The sequence below is a fragment of the Ranitomeya variabilis genome, chromosome 3, assembly GCF_051348905.1.
Source record: "Ranitomeya variabilis isolate aRanVar5 chromosome 3, aRanVar5.hap1, whole genome shotgun sequence".
Taxonomy (NCBI): domain Eukaryota; kingdom Metazoa; phylum Chordata; class Amphibia; order Anura; family Dendrobatidae; genus Ranitomeya; species Ranitomeya variabilis.
In genome coordinates, this window is record NC_135234.1 from 46449210 (window position 1) to 46473775 (window position 24566).

At 41.2% G+C, this 24566-nt stretch overlaps 1 protein-coding gene across 2 annotated transcripts in view; it reads right to left on the minus strand.

Annotated features, from left to right (window-relative positions):
* The window catches only part of NCAM2 (neural cell adhesion molecule 2), a 585384-nt gene that overhangs the window by 276644 nt on the left and 284174 nt on the right, over positions 1–24566 (minus strand). For both annotated transcript variants that reach the window (XM_077294013.1, XM_077294012.1), the window contains exons 2-3: positions 8158–8232; positions 5177–5383 (exon numbers count right to left, since the gene is read on the minus strand). In XM_077294013.1, coding sequence (XP_077150128.1) covers positions 5177–5383; positions 8158–8232 — 282 coding nt within the window. The remainder of the gene's footprint in view (positions 1–5176; positions 5384–8157; positions 8233–24566) is intronic.

Here is a 24566-nt window from a genome sequence, read left to right on the forward strand (position 1 = left end):
GCTCCTCTACCCCAGAATCAGACACTGTTAGGGCTAGCGGAACACACCAAATAATTATTAGGATGGTATAAGGTGCGTTCGCAGCCCGGGGTCCACCGTGCAGAGATAGAACCTGCTGCTGAGTAATAACGGACTATACGGCAGTATAATGTGGATACACACACAGGTTAGCTTCATCTGGTATGAAGGAAGTGAACCCTGTTGCGTCACAAGGCACAAAGAGTGCAAGCAAAGAGTCACAGAACTCTGTCCCAAGACTCAGGGAAAGAGTTCCTCTAGACCTCTTGCACTCGACACCGCTACTGGGGTGTCAGAGATTAACAGAAATAATAATTTTCTGCACAAGGGTGCATGCAGTGCCGCTCTGGCGGATGCCACTAACCACCCAGAATTAGGTTGGGAAAGCACTCTATTAGCGCACGGTGCCGCACTGGCGGTCACTGCTGTCAGACACTGTATCGTGTGCTAGCTGTGCGGAATAGCACTGTCAGGCGATAGGTAGCTTCCACCATTCGCGAACAGTCAACAACACTAGGGATGGGAATGATTCAGAGCTTTCATCCATCAACAGGCATACATCCACACACACAATAATAAGTTTATACTAGCGCATGGCCGTGCGGCCATGCAAACCTTTTATAGTGGAAGCTCTTCAGGACCTTCCTAGTGGTCCAAAAGGAGCTGTTACAGGACCTGAGCATGTGACCTCCGACCTCCAATGAGAAGTCGTCCCTTGGGCATGCTCAGAAGAAGAAAAGCAGAACTTAGTCCCCGAGATGCCTGCTCGCTGCTGATCTGTAATGGTTACAATGGCTGAGCCTGGAAGAACAACAGTAACCAGCCGCACAGTATCAGCTTGAGCCAGATGCTGGGACCGACGTCTGAGATGGTTCGAGATTCCCCCTGCGCAGCGGCGGGAACTCGACACCTAACAGACACTACGGCAATAAATGACACATGGTATATAAAGGCTCTGATTAAGCATTTTTGTGTATTGTTGTGATTACTTAAGAATTTGAGGTGGGAGTAGGGATTGCCACTTTGGCAATTTCTTCCATTTTCGCAAAATAAAAGGATAAAAAAAATAGAGTAAAAGAGAATAAAAACCGCAAACTACAAGCTAAGTGTACTTTTCATAGTAAGTACTATGATTCAGTTTTTATGGGAGCGGTTGGAGGAATATTTGTTGAGCACACTGCTAAAGCTAAATTACTGTAGAAGCCTTAGATTTTAAGATTAAAGGGTTGTACTATCTAAAACTACAAGTCTGCAGTTATTCTATGTGGCTACAGACTTTTGAATCCTTAGATTGTGTGCCTAGCTCGCTGACAGGATTCTCCGCTGCTAGGACTGGCAGCGAACGGTCATGTGACTGCAAGTATGTGATTTGAATGATTCCAGCCACATTTTGACTAGACTGTATTCACCCTCTCTCAATACACTTGCATTGAGAGAGGCCAGATACAGTCTAGTTGGCTTGTGACCACATTTATGGAAATCACATACTTGAGGTCATGACCCTCTTCTCCCGGCGCCGACTCTGGAGAATCCTCACATCATTTGGTGCACTGGATGTGAAGATTTACAAATCTACAGTCACATAGATTCATAGTTTAAGAATAGAAAACCACTTAAATATACTATACTTGTTTGTTTCTTGTGGAGCATAGTGAAGCCATTTTTGTGTTAAATGAACCCCAATATTTCACCATAAACTTAAAGGGTTATTCCCATATTGTTAAGGCATCAACTATCCAAAGCTGATCACTGTTGGTTACAAAATTAGGACCCACTAATGATTTTGGGAACAAGACTCTGAAATGGCCCATTAGAAAGGAGCAGTTGTGATGCATGTATGCCACAACTCCATACATTGGGTCCAATTAATCAAAGCTTTGAAAAGCCACAAAATGTATGCGCAACTCACAAATGGAGCAATGATGGGGCAAGATAGAGGGGAAAAATGCTATGTTAGAAATCTTGCTATTTTACTCCAGCAGGGGCTGCAGTTTGATTTTAGGTGAGGCACACTCAGAGGTGCACAACACTTGTCCAGGGCTCCTGAATCAGGAACATCTGACTCCAGTACAGCCCCTCATCAAAATCGGTGTGAACAAAGGGAATTAACAATCCTAAACTGTCTATATGGGCATGCAGGTCACAGAAAATTCAATAAAATGATACCTTGATATCTGTGAGCTCATGTTTATTTGCAGAGAAATACACATTTTTCTTAATATGTAAATTAGCTATTAAGATCTCCCTGAGAATCTGCCTCCAGAGCTTATTTAACATGAAAGGGGGCACTACCTACATGCAGGGCCGCCATCAGGGCATTACTGCCCTGACTAATGTATGGGGCCTGGTGGGCAGAGAGGGCCCCCATCGGGCCCCGTCTCATCTGCTCACCGCCCCCCCCTACAGGCACTGCAGCACGCTATTGATGTGCGGGCCCGTGCCCGCACGTCAATAGTTAACAGCCGCCAGCCAATCGAAGGCTGGCAGCTGACTTGAGCCTCAGTGTGCACTTCGCCAGCGTCTGACGTCATTGTCAGCCGCCGGTGAGTGCACGCTTCACCTGCTTGGAGGGAGGGAGCTTTGCCCAACGCAGGAGCTCGGCCAGATAAGAACTAGTGTTTTTTATTTTTTTGAGAGCGGTGATCCAGGGGGCCCCGGGGCAGAATGCTGGACACACTGGGGCAGAAATGCTGGACATGCTGGGGCAGAGATGCTGGACACACTGGGGCAGAGATGCTGGACACACTGGGGCAGAGATTCTGGACACACTGGGGCAGAGATGCTGGACACACTGGGCCAGAAATGCTGTACACACTAGGGCAGAAATGCTGGACATTGGGGGCAGAGATGCTGGAGACGCTGGGGCAGAAATGTTGGACACACTGGGGCAGAAATGCTGGACACACTGGGGCAGAGATGCTGGACATTGGGGGCAGAGATACTGGACACACTGGGGGCAGATTTGCTGGACACACTGGGGCAGAGATGCTGGACACACTGGGGCAGAGATGCTAGGCACACTGGGGCAGAGATGCTGGACACACTGGGGCAGAGATGCTGGACACACTGGGGCAGAGATGCTTGACACACTGGGGCAGAGATGCTGGACACACTAGGGCAGATATACTGGACACACTGGGGCAGAAATGCTAGACACACTGGGGCAGAGATGCTGGACATTGGGGGCAGAGATGCTGGACAAACTGGGGCAGAGATGCGGGACACACTGGGGGCAGAGATGCTTGACACACTGGGGCAGAGATGCTGGACACACTGGGGGCAGAGATGCTGGACACACTGGGGCAGAGATGCTGGACACACTGGGGCAGAGATGCTTGACACACTGGGACAGAGATGCTGGACACATGGAGCAGAGATGCTGGATATTGAGGGCAGAATGCTGGACACTGGGGCAGAATGCTGGAGATACTGGGGCAGAAATGCTGGAGACACTGGGGGCAGAAATGCTAGAGACACTGGGGCAGAATGGAGATACGGGCATGATTGGAGACACGGGGCAGAATGAAAGACATGGGGGCATGATTGGAGACACTGGGGGCAGGATTCAAGACAGATCGTGCAGGATCATGGGGCAGGATGGATACAATGGAGACAGATGGGGCAGGATGGGGAGATCATATGGGGCGATCATATAGGGCAGGATGGGGAGATCATATGGGGCAGAATGGATACTCATGAGGGCAGGATGAGAGAACATATGGCTGGAGGCAGGAATGAGACAGATGGGGGCCAGGATGGGGGATATTGTTACCATAGGGGCTAATTAAGGGATATTATTATTGCAGTGACGTATTTATTTTATTTTTTGAGTATACTGTTTTAAATCGGGGGCGGTCCTGTTACTGTGCAGAGTGATACTATGTTGCCTTTGTTTCTTCATGTGGTGTAATGTAGAAGTTGGGAAAAATTAAGTAATGTGTTCTGCAAGCGGAGCTCGAGATAACTGTATTATTTCCTGCAGAAACAAATCCTGGCTGGAAGAAGTGATGGCGGTCTGTGCTGGATGAAAGTTGAAAGATGAAGTACTTCACCTAGAGATGTCACTGGTGAGTCAGTGTGTTACCTATAGACTGACACTATACACTGTATGCTATATACAGAGATCCTGTGCATAATGTCACTGGTGATCACTGTATTACCTATACATTATATACAGAGCTCCTGTGTATAATATCACCAGTGATCACTGTATTACCTGTACACAGACACTGCATAATAAGTACTGATCTCCTGTGTATAATGGCACTTATAGTGATGGTATTGTGTTTTTTTATTACTGATCAGTATTGTAGTATTCGGTCACTTTGTGGTGGTAATATGTGGTCTGGTCATGGTGCGGTGGTATTTGTCCCTTGTATGTGCTATTTGGTCACTATGTGGTAATAACATGGTGTCTGGTCATGGTGTTGTGGTATTTGTTCCTTGTATGTGACATTATTCGATCACTGTGGCGGTAATATGTGGTCTTGACATGGTGTAGTGGTATTTGTTCCTCGTATGTGATATTATTGGTCATTTTTAAAATTGAAAAAAAAAAATATTCCTAAATTGCATTGGATATTTTAACAAATATTTAATAGGTTATGGTAAAGGCTTAAAAAAATATTTTGGCCAAAACAAAAGCTGCTGGTTATATGTGTGATCTGGTGATGGGAATGTGTGATAGGTGAGAAGTGGAGTTTTTCCAAGAGAGAGCGGTGGGACTGTGGACAGTTCGAGGGGTGGAGGTGGGGCTGGGGTGGAGCCTGGGAGGAGTCTCAAGGGGGGCCCGAATCTCACGGAGATCTACGCCTGGCCCATAGATCTTAAGAGTTCATTTACATATTAAAAAAACTATGATTTGTTGGGAATAAGACATCGGATCGCAGATATCAAGGTGTCATTTTAATCAGCTTTCTATTACCTACATGCTGATATAGACATCTTAGGCCAGCTGAACCTATTGACAGAATTCCTTTAAAATTACAAAGGGAATACCTAATTTTTATTAATGGTCAACACATCTGTTATCTTACCCGAACACAGCACCTTCTGAATCGTTACTGCAGCATATAGCACAAAATAACAAAAAAGCTGAAATTTTCAGCCGCAGTACATTAATCACATATGACATTGACATTATTTTAAAAATACTCACGGTAAATTTCCAGAACAACTGTAGACTCTTGAGTATGCCCCCTTGAATCAGAAGCTTGGCAACGATATATACCAGCATCATCAATGTTGGCATTGTATATTGTGAGCCATGATCTCATACCCTCTCGTTGTGCCACAACTCTCTGATTTGATGTTATCTTCTCTCCTTGCGGATTATACCAGTCAATTGTTTCAGCTTCTCCTAACACTATATAAAAAAAATAATTTTCCTTACTTTTTAATTCAATACCTTTTTATTATCCAATAACAAAAACAAAATATATAAATTGTCACCGTTCCAATGTTCCAACAAATATTACATAAATTAATAGTAGAGGCAGATATAATGAAAATCAGCCTAAAGACAAAAATGAAAGCCACCTCACCCTGTTATCAGATTTCAGCAACCTACTGAAACCTACATAGAGAAGATGGTAGAGCGAAATAGGCAGAGAAACAGATCATGCACCAGCTTTTGAGTTTTTTTTATTTCACCTCATAGCTGAATTCACAGCTACACTGCTCAGTTATGTTGAAAATCTGCATTATTTTAAACTCTGTTTTCTAGTGAGTAGCTGATAACTGTTAGATTACTGTGTGTTCCTTAGCTAGAACCCCAACTGATCGCTAGAACATGGAAATTGTGACTTCCATTCTCCCTAAATTCTTCCCTTTGGCAAAATCGCCGAGATAGCCGAGCCAAGAAAATGGAATGACAGGGCAGATGTGCAACTCCCGTCTGGCAATCAATTATAATCTAATGATCTGAGATTGCAACTCAGAGAACGAAAATAGTTCTGAGCTTCAATACCATTCACAACCTGTTGACAGGTTTGGCACTGATTTCATCTAAAATCACCATTGTTTTTAAATCTGGACAAATCTTTTAAATCCAATATCTCATGTCACTTATGATACAAACAAAGGGGATCAACAAAGCTGAGGTATCAGTTTGCTGGGATGGGGGGCACACACTGCACATTAGATTTGCTTTAATGATATCTGTGTCTGTCTGTGATGTAGAAAGATGCAAAACAAAATATATTTTGATACTGGGAGCAGCAAAAACAAATGTGGGATAAAAATAATTACTCCTTTTAAAGTTAATATAAAAATCTGTAATATTTGACTATGACTATTGACTTTTGATGATGTCAATGATATCCTAGTTTTTTATCTCCGTATCATCTACTATATAATTGTCTAAGGGTCACTTCCGTCTGTCTGTCTGTCTATCGTGGATATTCATTGGTCGCGGCCTCTGTCTGTCATGGAATCCAAGTCGCTGATTGGTCTTGCCAGCTGCCTGTCATGGCTGCCGCGACCAATCAGCGACGGCCACAGTCCGATTAGTCCCTCACTACTCCCCTGCAGTCAGTGCCCGGCGCCCGCTCCATACTCCCCGCAGTCACCGCTCACACAGGGTTAATGACAGCGGTAACGGACCACGTTATGCCGCGGGTAACTCACTCCGTTACCGCCGCTATTAACCCTGTGTGACCAAGTTTTTACTATTGAGGCAGCCTATGCAGCCTCAATAGTAAAAACATCTAATGTTAAAAATAATAAAAAAAATAACAAATCATTATATACTCACCTTTCCCGCTCCTCGCGACACTCCGGTGACCGGTCCATGCAAGCGGCAGGTTCCGGTGCTAAGGATTGTATGTGACAAGGACCTGCCATGATGGCACGTCATGTGACCGCGACATCATCACAGGCCCTGCGCGCCTGCGCGAGAAGGACCTGCCATGACATCACGGTCATGTGACCGCGACGTCACAACACCCTGGGATCGGAAGCTGCCACCTGCACTGCACACAGGCGACAGAACTACTACAAGGCGCCCTCGGAAGGTGAGTATATGTTTATTTTTTAACCTGTGACATATGTGGCTGGGCAATATATTATGTCACTGGGCAATATACTATGTGGCTCTGTGCTGTATACTACTTCACTGGGCAATATACTATGTGGCTCTGTGCTATATACTACGTCACTGGGCAATATACTACGTGGCTCTGTGCTGTTTACTACGTCACTGGCAATATACTATGTGGCTCTGTGCTGTTTACTGCATCACTGGGCAATATACTACGTGGCTCTGTGCTGTATACCATGTCACTGGGCAATATACTACGTGGCTCTGTGCTATATACTATGTCGCTGTGCAATATACTACGTGGCTCTGTGCTGTATACTATGTAACTGGGCAATATACTATGTGGCTGAGCAATATACTATGTCACTGGGCGATATACTACATAACTGGGCAATATACTACGTAACTGGGCAATATACTACGTGGTTCTGTGCTGTATACTACGTCACTGGGCAATATACTACGTAGCTGGGCAATATACTACGTGGGTCTGTGCTATATACTATGTCGCTGTGCAATATACTACGTGGCTCTGTGCTGTATACTATGTAACTGGGCAATATAGTACGTGGCTGAGCAATATACTACGTCACTGGGCAATATACTACATAACTGGTCAATATACTACGTAACTGGGCAATATACTATGTGGCTCTGTGCTGTATACTACGTCACTGGGTAATATACTACGTAACTGGGCAATATACTACGTGGCTGGGCAATATACTATATGGCTGGGCAATATACTACGTGGGCTGTGCAGTGTACTACGTGGGCTGTGCAATATACTACGTGGTTGGGCAAAATACTATGTGGGCACGGCAATATACTACATGGGCTGGGCAATATACTATGTGGGCTGTGCAATATACTACGTGGACATGCATATTCTAGAATACCCGATGCGTTAGAATCGGGCCACCATCTAGTCCTTCTATAACCTTGACTACTAGGAGTTATGCACTTCTCTGTCTCCAAGCATCAGTACTGGATTTATTTTATGTTTTAGTCCTTGACAACTTTATACCTTCTGTAGTATAGTTAAGTATCAATTGTAATAATGTAAAAACTGATGAATAATAAGAGTTTAAGTGACATACCTGTACATGTGAAATACTTGGACTGTCCCACGCTAATCTCAACTTTGCTCAGTGATATCGAAACTTGTAGTAAAGCTGTAAAACAAAAATAAAGATATTGTAGAATTATTTATCATAGATTTACTCTTTAATACTAGCAAGGACGTTTTTGATGTACAGATGTAGCACAACTTAGTTTGTCATCAACTCATTGCAATATCATAGATTGGGATTCTACTTGAGATGCTATTTAGATGGCCAAAGCCTAGATGTCAGTGATTTATTCTCATAATAAGTCAGTCTGAGTTTCTTCGATGTTTCTTATCAGTGTCAGAGTTGGGTCCAAATGTCAGTTTTTACCATCAGAGTTTGGTCAAAGTTTCAATGGCTTTCAATGGCTTTTGTCAGATGAGAATAAAAAACTAATGGAGGCTTCTCAAACTTCTATCAACAGCCTATAAAAAATGGACAGTACATACAGCTCTGGCAAAAATTAAGAGACCACTGTAAAATGTTCAGATTGTCTGATTTTTCTCTTTATAGGTATATTTGTGAGTAAAATGTAAATTGTTCATTTATTCTACAAACTTCTGACAACATGTCTCCGAATTTCCAAGCAATAATTTTTTTATTTTTTTTCCTGAAAAGGAGAAATGGTCAAAATGAAAAACAAAACAGTGCTTTCAGACCTCAAATAATGCAAAGAAAACAAGTTCATAATCAGATAGAAGCAACAATACTAATGTTTTAACTCAGGAAGAGCTCAGAAATCAATATTTTGTGGAATAACCATGATTTTTAATCGCAGCTTTCATGCGTCTTGGCATACTTTCCACCAGTCTTTCACACCACTTCTGGCTCAAAACTTGAAGCAGTTCTTCTTTGTTTGATGGCTTGTGACTATCCATCATCCTCTTGATTACATTCCAGAGGTTTTCAATGGGGTTCAGGTCTGGAGATTGGGTTGCCCATGACAGGGTTTTGATGTGGTCTCTTATTTTTTGCCAGAGCTGTAGATGTCATCCAAGTGCTGTCTAATTTTTCATAGATCCATAGACTTCTTTTGGCAAGTTTGATTCGACAATCGGATCAATAATGGACAAGTCTCCAGAAGAAAAAATTATGCACGTGAGCTACCCGGTAGACTGTCAAAGGTATGAGTATTATCTGTGATAACCAAAGATATAAATCATACACGAAAAACTGATGTCTAAATGAGCCCTCAGAACAAACCAGGCCATTTTTATATGGCTGGCCATTTTTTTAATAAAGAACTTTTTAGAGTGCAGATGGATCCCACAATAAGTGCTAACTTGCTCATCAGTGTAGGTCCCAGCACCATTCCAGAGAACAGGACATTTATTGTCTTTGGGACTGCTGGAGATAACTGCTTATGGCACTTAACATTCTCTGCTTTCTCCAACAGTTCCAATTGTGTCCATTACTTTTTTATCAGTGGTTCAACAACACCATTGAGTTGTAGTCAACCATGAACATCACCACACAATCTGTTGCTTATATCTTTCTCTGTTAATCCCAAGTATGTTCACAGCTCTATTTAGGTGGGGTATTTCAAAGCCCTGTTCTTGGAATCAGTAATGGGCTCAGTGTTCAGATCTCTACCAATCACCTTGGATAAACTACAGTATAACTTGCAATCTTAGGCATAATACTAGACTAGTTTCTAAAGGGGATTTTTCTTTGACTTTTTAATATAAACCGAGTATTTCCTCCAATTGCTGCTTCTCCACTGATTCTGTAAGTTTTTATTTTTCACCTTTGCCCCCTGTTTTAAATATATGACGCATTAACAATAAAGGTACAAATTGTCCCTTTGACTAACTGGGTGTATACCACAGAACTTTTCTATGGGCGTGGCTGTGTATTGATTGGTTAGCTTCAGAGCTCAAATAGTCAGAGTCCTTATAAAAGTTCTGTGATACACGCCCACTTAGCTGAAGGATACTTTTGCACCATTATTCCCGTGGGGCATAACTTTGGAATGGAGGGTCACAGAAGAAAAAAGAAAAACTGTTCCAGAATTAGTGGACCGCACCAATTGGGAGATGTTCTCAGTGTAAATTAAACGATCCGCAGAAAAGTCCTCTTTAAGTGGTTAAAATTAACGTGGTTTAAGGAACCCATGCAGTCCGCTGCTATTACCAAGGGTTTCTTAGTCCAGGGAAATTTTGTGTCTCAGAACTACAATCCCTACTGAAATCGTGAGGCTTTCAAAGCATACTGAGAGCTGTAACATACTGAGACTACTGTACTGCATGAACTTTTCATTGTGTATATAAAAAAAGTGTTTTAATATTACTTCATGCGCTGAGCAGAAAATCTCCGTGCTGCACCAATAAGTTCCACTAATGGAAAACATATTCTCTGTGGAAAGGACTCCGTCACACTACTGGCCCATGTCATAGTCTGTATATTCAATGAGGAAAATATTATCTGTGACAACTTCTGTGTAAATAGCGCTCAGAGAAGTGAGTCCGCTTTAAATAAGTCACTCATTTGCACATTGCCGCGAGAGAACAGCTTAAAATGCTCCAAAATCCTTGTAATTAAAAAAAAAAAAAGAAAAGAAAATATTTTTCATAATTGCTTATTTTTGCAGGTGATTTACTATATGTGTTTCATTAGCAAAAACGCCTTACTAGATTCGGAACAACATATTTTATAAAAATAGAATTTTTTTTCTGAAAATTTCACACAGTAAATTATCTAAAGAACAAACTGTACCTATCGTTACTTTGTTTTATAATTAAGTAAAAATTCTGACTGCCTGAATCTCCACTTGCAGGATATTATTGAAGGCACATTTTTAAAGCTACCATTAAATTCTAGAATCCATCCGTCTATTGCAAGCTCTTTACTGGAGTTATCCAAGTTAGTTACAAAGATGCCCAAAAGCACCAATACTGCCCAAAGCAAGAATATAAATGTGCTTTCCTACTTCATTTGCCCCACATGATTGCTGTAGCCAATCACTCCCCTCAGTCGTCTCATACAACACCCCACTAAGAACTGTGATTTAAATGTATAGATAGATAGATAGATAGATAGATAGATAGATAGATAGATAGATAGATAGGTGCTTCTCAGTAAATTAGAATATTGTCAAAATGTTAATTTATTTCAGTTCTTCAATACAAAAAGTGAAACTCCTATATTATATAGAGTCATTACAAACAGAGTGATCTATTTCAAGTGTTTATTTCTGTTTATGGTGATGATTATGAATGATTATGAATGAAACCCAAAAGCCATTATCTCAGTAAATTAGAATAATTAAAAAAAAACCTGCAAAGGCTTCCTAGGCGTTGAAAAAGGTCCCTTAGCCTGCTTCAGTAGGCTCCACAATCATGGGGAAGACTGCTGACTTGACAGATATCTTAAACATTTTTACCTTTATTTTGTTAGCTGCCTAGAGGACTTGAACCTGTGATCATTTGATCACTTATACTATGTTGCAATACTTTAAAATTGAAATACAAGGTTAAAATCACAATCCCCTTCTGGGTTTCACAGGAGTACAAATATTGTGGAGATAGGGACTTTCAGCAGGAGCCATGATGCCATGACATGATAATGTTCTGAGGGGATCAGTGAGGGCACCAGAATTGAAGTAATATCAGCACCGCACCACTGAGATGTCAATGTTAGAGAATAACAGAGGCATTTAAGTGGTTAAACAGAAGTGATCAGTGCTTGCTTAAATTGCTGCTCTCTGAGGCAGGTGCCAGTTGTATAGCACAGCCGGCACCTGCCATGATGTGCACTCCTTTTCTGACATTGCTCTATGCACCTGATGTAGGATATACATGCACCTCCTATGTTGGACATGAGTTAGGCTCCCTCTATTGGTAGCCATAATCAACAAGAATTTTATTTTTCCCAAAATCAAAATGTGTCACTTATATACAGGTTGTGGGGAAGTCTGAATTCTGATCCTCAAGTAATCACAAGGTTGAGAGTCTCGGAGCTCCCCTTGTAAATAGAGTGCACTTGTGCACTGATGTTCCTTTTATTCCTGTGACTGGTATCTATCTGTACAGGTGATAGGTGATACATAGTGATGAGTGAGTGTACTCATTGCTCTGGTTTCCCAGAGCACGCTCGGGTGATCTCCGAGTATTTGTTAGTGTTCGGAGATTTAGTTTTTGTCACCTCAGCTGCATGATTTACGGCTGCTGGACAGCCTGAATACATGTGGGAATTTCCTAACAAGCATGCATTCCTCACATGTATTCAGGCTGTATAGCAGCCGTAAATCATGCAGCTGAGGTGACGAAAACTAAATCTCGGAGTACTAACAAATACTCGGAGATCACCCGAGCAACGAGTATACTCGCTCATAACTAGTGATATATTTTAATCATGGGACAGTCCAGACCCTGCAAATTTTCCACAATTAATAATCCAAAGCCATAGTTGTTTCACACTTTGTAAACAATTAGAAGAGAATGTTCTTAGTACAAACTATAGAAGACTTATTAAATGTAAGATCCGAGTAGCGCTAAGACATTAAAAGTAAGAGGAATGCATTACCGCTAAGAGAGAATGTAGTATGATGTAACATAATAAGTTATACATGATGCAGAACAAGGTATTCAGTGATAGATTACATGATAACCAAAAAGTAGAACTTCTCTTAGTAGATGTGTCCTTCACCCTTTCCTCCCTATTCTTCTTTCAACTTTTTTCCTGATGATTTATTTTAAAATTATTATTATTATTTAGATACAGGAAAGATATCTATCTTGGTACCGTGTTAGCCAGTAGATAGAAAAATATTTAGAATTGAGAGTTCTCAGTGGTTGATACCTTTTAATGACTAACTGAAAAAATTATAACCAATTGCAAGCTTTTGAGACTACTCAGGCCTCTTCATCAGGCATAGACTAAAAGAAATTCTGGAGAATCGCATATTTATGCACAACATATCACAGAAAAAAAAATATGGATAAGACAAGTGACTTGAAGCAGAATTACCATGAGTGATAAACACTGATACAAATATCACTTACAGAAAACAAATAATGACAGACTGGTATAGAGGGGAGAGGACCCTGCCCTTGCGGGCTTACATTCTACAGGATTATGGGGAAGGAGACAGTAGGTTGGGGCTTGCAGTAGCTCCGATGGTGTTGAGGTGGCCGAGTGGTCATTACAGGTTGTAAGCTTTCTTGAAGACATGGGTTTTCAGGTTCCGTTTGAAGGGTCCAAATGAATCCAAAACTCATTGCATATGCTAAGATATTCTTTTGCTATTATATAGAATTGGTATTTGGTAATTTTGTGTCACAATGACAACTTAACTGCTCTTAATTATTGGCACTCTATGGCGGAATAATACTCCTCCTTGGTCTGGCCTCATCTGGAATACTATGTCTTGTTCTGAGCACCAGACATAAAAAAAAACTGGAGCAAGTTCAGAGAAAAGCTACCAGAATGGTGAGTGGATTGCAAAGTATTTCCTACGAGGAACGGTTAAAGGATCTGGGAATATATAGCTTATTAAAAAGAAGGCTAAGAGGAGACTTAATTGCTGTCTACAAATATCTTAAGGGCTGTCACAGTGTAGAGAGGTCATCCTTATTCTCATTTGCACATGAAAACACAAGAAGCAGTGGAATGAAACTGAAAGGGAGGAGATACAGATTAGATATTAGAAAACACTTTTTGACAGTGACGGTGATCAATGAGTGGAGCAGGCTGCCACGAGTGGTGGTGAGTTCTCCTTCAATGGAAGTCTTCAAACAGAGGCTGGACAGACATCTGTCTGAGATGGTTTAGTGAATCCTGCATTGAGCAGGGGGTTGGACCAGATGACCCAGGAGGTCCCTTCCAATTCTAACATTCTATGATTTTACAATTCTGTGACTCACAGTTAAACTGCACCTATCATTTTACATATTTATAAATGTATGTGTCAAATTGTAGTACTTAATTTTATTCTTATGTTATAAAAATAACTTTAATAAATGCAGTTAAGTGAGGCTTAGTTTGAAGAGGTGCCGAGTGTTGCACTAGGAGGCCATTGGGTGGGGTCAGGAGAAGTAATATGAGAAGGAGAGTTTGTCATTAGTAGCAGAAAGTGTAGATCGGCTACATGAGGTGCCGTAAGAGCATGCAAAGTATCCATGAGGAAGTAGGGCCTGGCACAGCTAGCATGCAGTGCACCAATGAGCTGTAAACAGAGTAAATGGAAAGCCTTAGTGGAGCCTACTGGTGGGACAAAATGAAACTTAAAGAGATGTAATTTGTTGAGCTGCACAAATAGACCATAATGTTAGCTGTCAAAAGGTCAATGAACTGGTAGAATGAAGTGAGAGACCAAAGAGCAAACAGTGAGAAAATGACGATCCGGAGGTCTAATAAGGGGCCTGTTCCATCAAGGCTTGTACAGCCGGTGTAGTGATGGGACTTAGATTGACAGTTAATGGGTGCGTGGCAGACAAACTGAGTAATAGACAGTAATCTTTCCTTCTGTGTCAAGGTGAAATTTCAACTATTGCATTATGAACTGCAAGCTCACACTGGACTGTGTACACCTGTTATTACTGCTGCTAAGTTAAACGGAAGTAATCATCAGAACACGACCTATTGCTGAAATTATGTCTTGGTATGAAATGCTTTTTTATTTTGTCAGTGTTTCTTTTTTTCATATCACAATCTGAATAAAAATAAAAAATAAAAATATTACACTTTTCACACTATCTACTGCAGCTTTTTTAACCCTTTCATGACCTTGGGATTTTCCGTTTTTCCGTGTTCGTTTTTCACTCCCTTTTTCCCAGAGCATAACTTTTTTATTTTTCTGTCAATATGGCCATGTCAGGGCTTATTTTTTGCGGAACAAGTTGTACTTTTGAACCACATCATTGGTGAGGGCTTATTTGTTGTGTGCCGAGCTGACGTTTTTAGTGATACCATTGTGGTGCAGATACATTCTTTTGATCGCCCGTTATTGCATTTTAATGCAATGTCGCAGCGACCAAAAAACGTAATTTTGGTGTTTCAAATTGTTTTCTCGCTACGCCGTTTTAGTGATCAGGTTAATCCTTTTTTATTGATAGATCACGCGATTCTGAATGCGGTGATACCAAATATGTGTATATTTGGTTTTATTTTTATTGTTTTATTTTGAATGGGGCGAAAGGGGGGTAATTTAAACTTTTATGTTTTTTTATTTGTTTAATATTTTTTTAATTTTTTTTTACTTTTGCCATGCTTCAATTGCCTCCATGGGAGGCTAGAAGCTGGCATAGCCTGATCGGCTCTGCTACATAGCAGTGATCATCAGATCGCTCCTATGTAGCTTAATTACAGGCTTGCTATGAGCACCGACCACAGGGTGGAGCTCACAGCAAACCGGCATTAGTAATCATAGAGGTCTCAAGGACCTCTATGGTTACTATCCTGACTAGTGTTGAGCATTCCGATACCGCAAGTATCGGGTATCGGCCGATACTTGCGGGTATCGGAATTCCGATACCGAGATCCGATACTTTTGTGGTATCGGGTATCGGTATCGAAACAACATTAATGTAAAAATGTGTAAAAGAGAGAATTAAAATAAAAAATATTGCTATACTCACCTCTCCGACGCAGCCTGGACCTCACCGAGGGAACCGGCAGCGTTGTTTGCTTAAAATTCGCGCGTTTACTTCCTTACGTGAAGTCCCGGCTTGTGATTGGTCGCGTGCCGCCCATGTGGCCGCGACGCGACCAATCACGGCAAGCCGTGACGTAATTTCAGGTCCTTCAGGATTTTAAAATTACGTTCTGGCTTATGATTGGTCGCGTCGCGGTCACATGGGCGACGCGACCAATCACAAGCCGTGACGTCACGGGAGGCTGGACACGCGCGCATTTTAAAATGCGCGCGTGTCCTGCCTCCCGTGACGTCCCGGCTTGTGATTGGTCGCGTCGCCCATGTGGCCGCGACGCGACCAATCACAGCAAGCCGTGACGTAATTTCAGGTCCTTCAGGATTTTAAAATTACGTTCTGGCTTATGATTGGTCGCGACGCGACGCGACCAATCACAAGCCGTGACGTCATGGGAGGCTGCACATGCGCGCATTTTAAAATGCGCGCATGTCCAGCCTCCCGTGACGTCATGGCTTGTGATTGTTCGCGTCACCCATGTGACCGCGACGCGACCAATCACAAGCCAGAACGTAATTTTAAAATCCTGAAGGACCTGAAATTACGTCACGGCTTGCCGTGATTGGTCGCGTCGCGGCCACATGGGCGGCACACGACCAATCACAAGCCGGGACTTCACGTAAGGAAGTAAACGCGCGAATTTTAAGCAAACAACGCTGCCGGTTCCCTCGGTGAGGTCCAGGCTGCGTCGGAGAGGTGAGTATAGCAATATTTTTTATTTTAATTCTTTTACACATTAATATGGATCCCAGGGCCTGAAGGAGAGTTTCATCTCCTTCAGACCCTGGGAACCATCAGGGATACCGTCTGATACTTGAGTCCCATTGACTTGTATTGGTATCGGGTATCGGTATCGGATTGGATCCGATACTTTGCCGGTATCGACCGATACTTTCCGATACCGATACTTTCAAGTATCGGACGGTATCGCTCAACACTAATCCTGACGCATCACTGACCCCCGATCGTGTGATGTGGTTGGAGATGCGGTAGTTACTGTAAATGCCGCTGTCAGCGTTTGACAGGGGCATTTAACTAGTTAATAGCAGCGGGTGGATCGCGATTCCACTCGCCGCTATTGCATGCACATGTCTGCTGTTCAAAACAGCTGACATGTTGCGGCTTTGATGTGGGCTCACCGCCGGAGCCCACATCAAAGCAGGGGATCTGAACTCAGACGTACTATCCCGTCAGAGGTCAGAAAGGGGTTAAAGTCTAACTTCCTGTTGTGTCATTAAACAATGCACCTACATTCGACACAATGAATAGATCTGGACTCTACCTTTTACATTTGTGCTCATAAGTTTACATACTACAGCAGAAATTTTGCTTTCTTGGCCTTTTTTCAGAGAATATGAATGATAACACCAAAAGTTTTTTTTCACTCATGGTTAGTGGTTGGGTGAAGCTATTTATTGTCAACCTACTGTTTTCTCTTTTTAAATCATAATGACAACCCAAAACATCCAAATGACCCTGATCAAAAGTTCACATACCCTGGTGATTTTGGTCTGATAATATGCACAGAACTTGACACAAATGGGTTTGAAAGACTGCTAAAGGTAGCCTATGACCTGTTTACTTGTAATCTGTGTGTGTGCATAAAAGCTGAGTGAGTTTCTGGGATCCAGACAGACTCTTGCATCTTTCATCCAGCCACTGATATTTCTGGATTGTGAGTCATGGGGAAAGCAAAAGAATTGTCAATGAATCTACAGGAGAAGTTAGTTGAACTGTATAAAACAGAAAAGGGATACTAGATATCCAAGGAATTGAAAATGTCAGTCAGCAGCATTAAAACTGCGATTAGCAAATGAAAAATCAGGGGCTCTATAAAAACAAAACCACGGTCAGGTAGACCAACAAAAATGTCATCCACAACTGCCAGAAAAATTGTTCAGGATGCAAAGAAAAACCCACAAATAACATCAGCTGAAATACAGGACTCTCTAAAAACTAGCAGTGTGGCTGTTTCAAGATGCACAATAAGGAGGCACTTGAAGAAAAATGGTCTGCATGGTCGAATTGTCAGAAAAAGCCATTACTGTGCAAATGCCACAAAGTATCTCGCCTACAATATGCAAAACAGCCCAGAGACAAGCCTAAAAACATCTGAAACAAGTTAATTTGGAGTGATGAGGACAAAATTTAACATTTTGGCACAACCACAAGCGTTACATTTGGAGCGAGGACAACAAGGCCTGTCATGAAAGGAGCACCATTCCTACTGTAAAGCTCTGTGGTGGATCACTGATGTTTTGGGGATGTGTGAGCTACAAAGGCACAGGAAACTTGGTCAAAGTTGAAGGAAAGATGAATGCAGCATGTTATCAGCAAATACTGGAGGCAAATTTGCAATCATCAGCCTGGAAGCTGTGCATGGATAGTATTTTGACATTACAACATGACAACGATCCAAAACACAAGGTCAAGTCAACTTGTCATTGGCTACAGCATGAAAAAGTGAAGGTTCTGGAGTGACCATCTCCATCTCCTGACCTCAATATCATTGAGCCACTCTCGGGAGATCTCAAGCTCGCAGTTCATGCTAGACAGCCCAGGAATTTACAGGAACTGGAAGCTTTTTGCCAAGAAGATTGGGCAGCTTTACCATCTGAGAAAATAAAGAACCTAATCCACAACTACCACAAAAGACTTCAAGCTGTCATTGATGTTAGAGCGGCAATACACGGCATTAAGAAATGGGGTATGTGAACTTTTGATCAGGGTCATTTGGATGTTTTAGGTTGTCATTATGATTTAAAAAGAGAAAATACAGTAATTTGACAATAAATGGCTTCACCAAACCACTAACCATGATTGGAGAAAAAGTTTTGGTGTTATTGTTCATATTCTCTGAGAAAAGGCCAAGAAAGCCAAAATTATGCCAGGGTATGTAAACTTTTGAGCACAGCAGTATATTGAAGCATCTAATAAGCATCTGCAAATGTCATTGTGAAGGAGGGGAGCAGGGTCAGTTTTGTCATCACCTATTGTGATTGTTGGATCCTGTGTTATCAACTGTGTGTCCGAAAAGACAGAAAGTATGAGTCTAACAAAGTCTTAATGGCCAGGGTGAAAAAAATGCAAGACTGTATTTTCTAATAAAGATTGTGATATATATATATATATAAAAAATCAATTATCAAATAAAAAAAATAAAATAAAAGTACAAGTGGTAAAAAAGCCTAATTTAACCAATAGGTAATTTTCCAATGCTAGCTTCCGTTAAGTTGAGTGGTTCCTTAGAAAGATGGCACCTCTAGTCAAAAATTGTTAGACAACTGTGGGCTTTGGATGGATTTCTTGTTTTACAGACTTGGGTGCTCAAGCGTCTGTGAAAGGTGATAGCACGGCAAGGAACCTTAAGTTTAAATTATTGGTGGCACTCTGAATATTGCTTGAAGATGGGGTAGGCTCCTTCAAGAACGTCACCCTCAGCAGCACAGTAGGATGGGTGAAAGTCAGGTACACTTTGGCATAATTGCTTATCATCATAGTCCATGGGTTGCCCAGAATGTCATCATGCCAGTGTTTTGAAGACATAGAAGTTACTTGGTCACCTACAATATTTTGCATTCTTTTAAGGGGAGTGTTAATGTAAATCAAGTACACTTGGTTCAGCTTTGGTGCCTTAGTTGTCAGTAAAAGGCATTCTGCAAGCTCTTAATCTGTGAATGTGAATACAAGGTGGTGCAGTGAGGAAGTATATTGTACAGCCAATAGGTGAAACTAAAGTTATTTTGTAAGCCCTTTATACAGATCAAAAGTAACTCCCAAAATAATCAATACCAGGTGTCAGAAGTTGATCAACAAAAAGTATTCACAAAGATAATTGTGTCAGAGAAAGTGCTCTCAAAATGATGATGCATTTTCTAAATTGATTTTCATGGCACTTGCTTAACCTTGTAGCTTTGGCAAGTGTTCCCTTCATTCCTTACTTAGTACTACATTTTACTTCTCTTTATACAAATCAGCATTTTTCCCAAGGGTTGCCTGTAGAATGTGCAACTCTAAGGACGAAAAGACTTAGCACTAAAACTGTAAAGTGAGGAAGTTACCCTCCAAGGTAATTTAATAATTTAAGTGCGTCTAGATACCATCAAAGGGCTGCGAGAGGAGAACAGTGAGAATAGATGAAGACAAACTGTTTAACAACCACTATGCATTTTAGGGACGGTCTGTCCCCTTCATCAGGTGAGTACAAACACAGGGCATCACTACTGGATTTTATAACAGTCAGCAAATGATATACCAGATGCAGTTCCTCAAAACATCTCATAAAATTGAAATACAATCAATGTATCAAGACATAAGTACAAAAACAATGAAAAAATAATAAACATACAGTACAGACGAAAAGTTTGGACACACCTTCTCACTTAAAGATATTTCTGTATTTTCATGATAATGAAAATTGTAAATTCACACTGAAGGCATCAAAACTGTGAAATTATGTCTTATATTCTAGGTTCTTCAAAATAGCCACCTTTTGCTTTGATGACTGCTTTGCACACTCTTGGCATTCTCTTGATGAGCTTCAAGAGGTAGTCAATGGGAATGGTTTTCAATTCACAGGTGTGTCCTGTCAGGTTTAATAAGTGGGATATCTTGCCTTATAAATGGGGTTGGGACCATCAGTTGTGTTGGGCAATAGTCTGGTGGATACACAGCTGATAGTCCTACTGAATAGGCTCTTAGAATTTGCATTATGGCAAGAAAAAAGCAGCTGAGTAAAGAAAAATGAGTGGCCATCATTACTTTAAAAAATGAAGGTCAGTCAGTCCGAAAAATTGGGCAAACTTTGAAAGTGTCCCCAAGTGCAGTGGCAAAAATCATCAAGCGCTACAAAGAAACTGGCTCACATGAGGACCGCCCCAGGAAAGGAAGACCAAGAGTCACCTCTGCTTCTAAGGATAAGTTTATTTGAGTCACCAGCCTCAGAAATCACAGGTTAACAGTAGCTCAGATTAGAGACCAGGTCAATGCCACACAGAGTTCTAGCAGCAGACACATCTCTACAACAACTATTAAGAGGAGACTTTGTGCAGCAGGCCTTCATGGTAAAAAAAACTGCGGGAAACCACTGCTAAGGACAGGCAACAAGCAGAAGAGACTTGTTTGGGCTAAAGAACACAAGAAATGGACATTACACCAGTGGAAATCTGTGCTTTGGTCTCATGAGTCCAAATTTGAGATCTTTGGTTCCAACCACCATGTCTTTGAGTGATGCAGAAAAGGTGAACAGATGGACTCTACATGCCTGGTTCCCACCATGAAGCATGGAGGAGGAGGTGTGATGGTGTGGGGGTGCTTTGCTGGTGACACTGTTGGGGATTTATTCAAAATTGAAGGCATACTGAACCAGCATGGCTACCACAGCATCTTGCAGCGGCATGCTATTCCATCCGGTTTGCGTTTAGTTGGATCATCATTTATTTTTCAACAGGACAATGACCCCAAACACACCTCCAGGCTGTGTAAGGGCGATTTGACCGAGAAGGAGAGTGATGGGGTGCTATTCCAGATGACCTGGCCTCCACAGTCACCAGACCTGAACCCAATCGAGATGGTTTGGGGTGAGCTGGACTGCAGAGTGAAGACAAAAGGGCTAACAAGTGCTAAGCAACTCTGGGAACTCCTTCAAGATTGTTGGATGTCCATTCCCGGTAACTACCTCTTGAAGCTCATCAAGAGAATCAAGAGAATGCCAAGAGTGTGCAAAACAGTCATCAAAGCAAAAGGTGGCTATTTTGAAGAACCTAGACTATAAGACATAATTTCACACTTTTTTGTTAAGTATATAATTCCACATGTGTTAATTCATAGTTTTTATGCCTTCAGTGTGAATGTACAATTTTCAAAGCCATGAAAATACAGAAAAATCTTTAAATGAGAAGGTGTTTCCAAACTTTTGGTCTGTCATGTACATATTACAATGGATCGGTAATCATAATACCCAAAATTTAGTTAAGAGCCAGGGTTCTACATTATGTTATTATTTAGTGAAGAACCCTGGCTCTTAACTAAATTTTGGGTGGTATGATTGCGATCCTTTGTAATATGTACGTTTATTAATTTGTTCATTGTTTTTGTACATATAGTATGTCGTGATGCATTGGTTTTGTTTCAATTTTATGAGATGGTATTTTATTTATTATTTATATATGTTTTAATTTATTTAATCTGGTTTATCATTTGCTGACTTTTAGAAAAGCCAGCAGTGATGCCTTGTTTTCGCACTCACCTGAGGAATGGGATGGACCGTACCTGAAATGTGTAGTGCTGATTAAACAGTTTGTCTTCATCTTGTTTGGCTTGTCTCCTCTGTTTCAGCACCTTTTTCTTCGCTTCAATTCCCTCATGTTACAGTTCCAGCGGTAGAAGTCTGGTGCCAACATACAGTGCAGCAGTGATGGGGTCAATGTTGTGCCTGATTTGCACAACTCTCGAAGGTAAGTATGGTAAACCCACCTCCCTATGATATTTACTGCAGACCATCACGTGGAGCACCCTCTCTCATTTTCTCTAGTCCATAAAAATTGGATGCAATCCGAGTGCAGTCCGATTTTTTCATGGAGCCATAGACTTGCATTGCTAATATTCATCCGACCCTTGGGTCAAAATAGTACATGTCTCCATGATTTTCTGTGGACTGCACAGTCAGCAAAAAAATCACAGACATGTGACCGGCCCCATATACTATCCCTGGTATGAGTGCTATCTATGAAAATTATGGATACCACTTGTATGAAAATATCTGACGTCTGAATGAGAACTAAGGATATGTGCACATGTCCGGTATCTTCAGGAATTTTTGCATTTTTTTTGCGGATTTCCCCTATAAAAATGCTATAATACCGCTAAAAAACGCATACATTATGCATCCTATCATTTAGAATGCATTCCGCATTTTTTGTGCACATGTTGCGTTTTGTTTCCACACAAAAAATGCATTTCAGAAAAAGAAGCAACATGTTCATTACTTTGGCAGATTTTTTGCGGATTTCCCATTAAATTGGAGTGTCAGGAAAAAAACGCAAAAAATCTGCATAAAATCCGCAAAAAAAACGCACGAAAAATGCATGCTGATTTCTGGCAGAAATGTCCGGAATTTGTCAGGAAAATTTCTGCAAGAAATCCTGACGTGTGCACATACCCTTACACACAATTCAGACACATAAAAAGGGAGTAAAAGCTCTGCTCACAAGATTATAATCTATCAAAAACTTATTTCCTATACATACAATATGTTGAATCAAATATTAGAAATAAAAAGTGACATTTTTGCAAGATTTTTAAAAAATATATGGCTCGTAAGTGATTAATATTTTTATATCCTAGAGCCTTTTTTGCCTTTATTACCTTATTTAATGACTCTTCGCATTTCACAGCAGCAGTTCTAACCTCCACTAAAATAACGCGTGAGGTTCATTTTAGAACATTCCTAACTCATATCTACAGTATATCTTTTATGTAAATAATTAAATTAGCCGTAATGTTATAAATAGGAAGTTTTGCTTAAGGCTGGAATAAATTAATAGAATGAATAAACACGGTCTTGACCTACTTTTAAAATCAGGTAAACTATAAATGAACACCGTTCTTACCATTGGAAGGGCTATAATTAGGCTTTGAACATCAACATTTTTCAAACTATGTCAACTAATCTCTAAAGACAAATGATAGAGAACAAAAATAGGATTTTTATCTAATATCATGTTTAGTATGAGCATTCTAATTTCTATCTCAGTATGTTCATTATACCGACCCAGGAGTTCTAGATTTTTTTGTAATTAGTGCAATGTATCATGTTATAGAGTAGAATTAACATATTCAAATAAATCCAAACAAAATGTTTCATTTCATTCTGGTAGAATTAGGATATGAAATTATAAATGGTGGGGATGAAGCCAGATATATACTCTACTGATGCTACTCAGTTTGTCAAAAGACAGTGGGACACAAGTCAAAGGTGTTGTCTGGCTTTCGGGCATGAGCCTACAGTGACTCTCTGTGACTGCACACATGTGAATCCTCACATCATGTGCACTGTGAGGATTCTCTGCTGTTGGTGCAACGTACAGTCACATGCCAACTTGTTGGGTGCAGCCTCATTAATGCAGATGTATTGAGTGAGGCTGAACACCTTCACACATTCCTCTCCCCTTGCTGGCAGTGTGTTGAAGCCTCCCCTCTCGTTTCTCAGGAGGCATGAGAAACCCCTCACACAAACCCCCTTTTTTTGGGAGTCAGGTCCAAGGTGTTGTTTTAGGTTTTGCAGCTAGGGATTGACTAGCCTGTACAGGGACCAGTTGGGTGTAAGTGCAGATTCTCTCTATAGTAGGTTTTCCCTACTTTCTTTACATGTGTGAGTGTGGTACATGTATAACAATTAAAAAAGTATCATTTACTTTCTTTAAATCAATTACCAGTTTGGCCAGAAACTTGTTGATAGAAGTGTTTGTTGAAGAAATTATACAAATGTTAGGTGCCAGGATTCTCCTGCTGCACGGGGTAGATCCCAAGCCTTGCCTGCGTCTCTGGTCTCCTATCCAGCTTTGGCTGCTGCGGGTGCTGCTGAGCATAGATGTCAGTCCCAGCATTTTGCTCAGGCTTGTGCTATTTGTCTGGTTACTGATGGCTCTTCAGCCAAGCCTATGGTAACCAGCGGTAGGCAGCAACGAGCGAATGCTCTGGAGACTAAGTCAAGAAATCACCTTAGCGAGCATGCTCGTGATGTGGCAACAT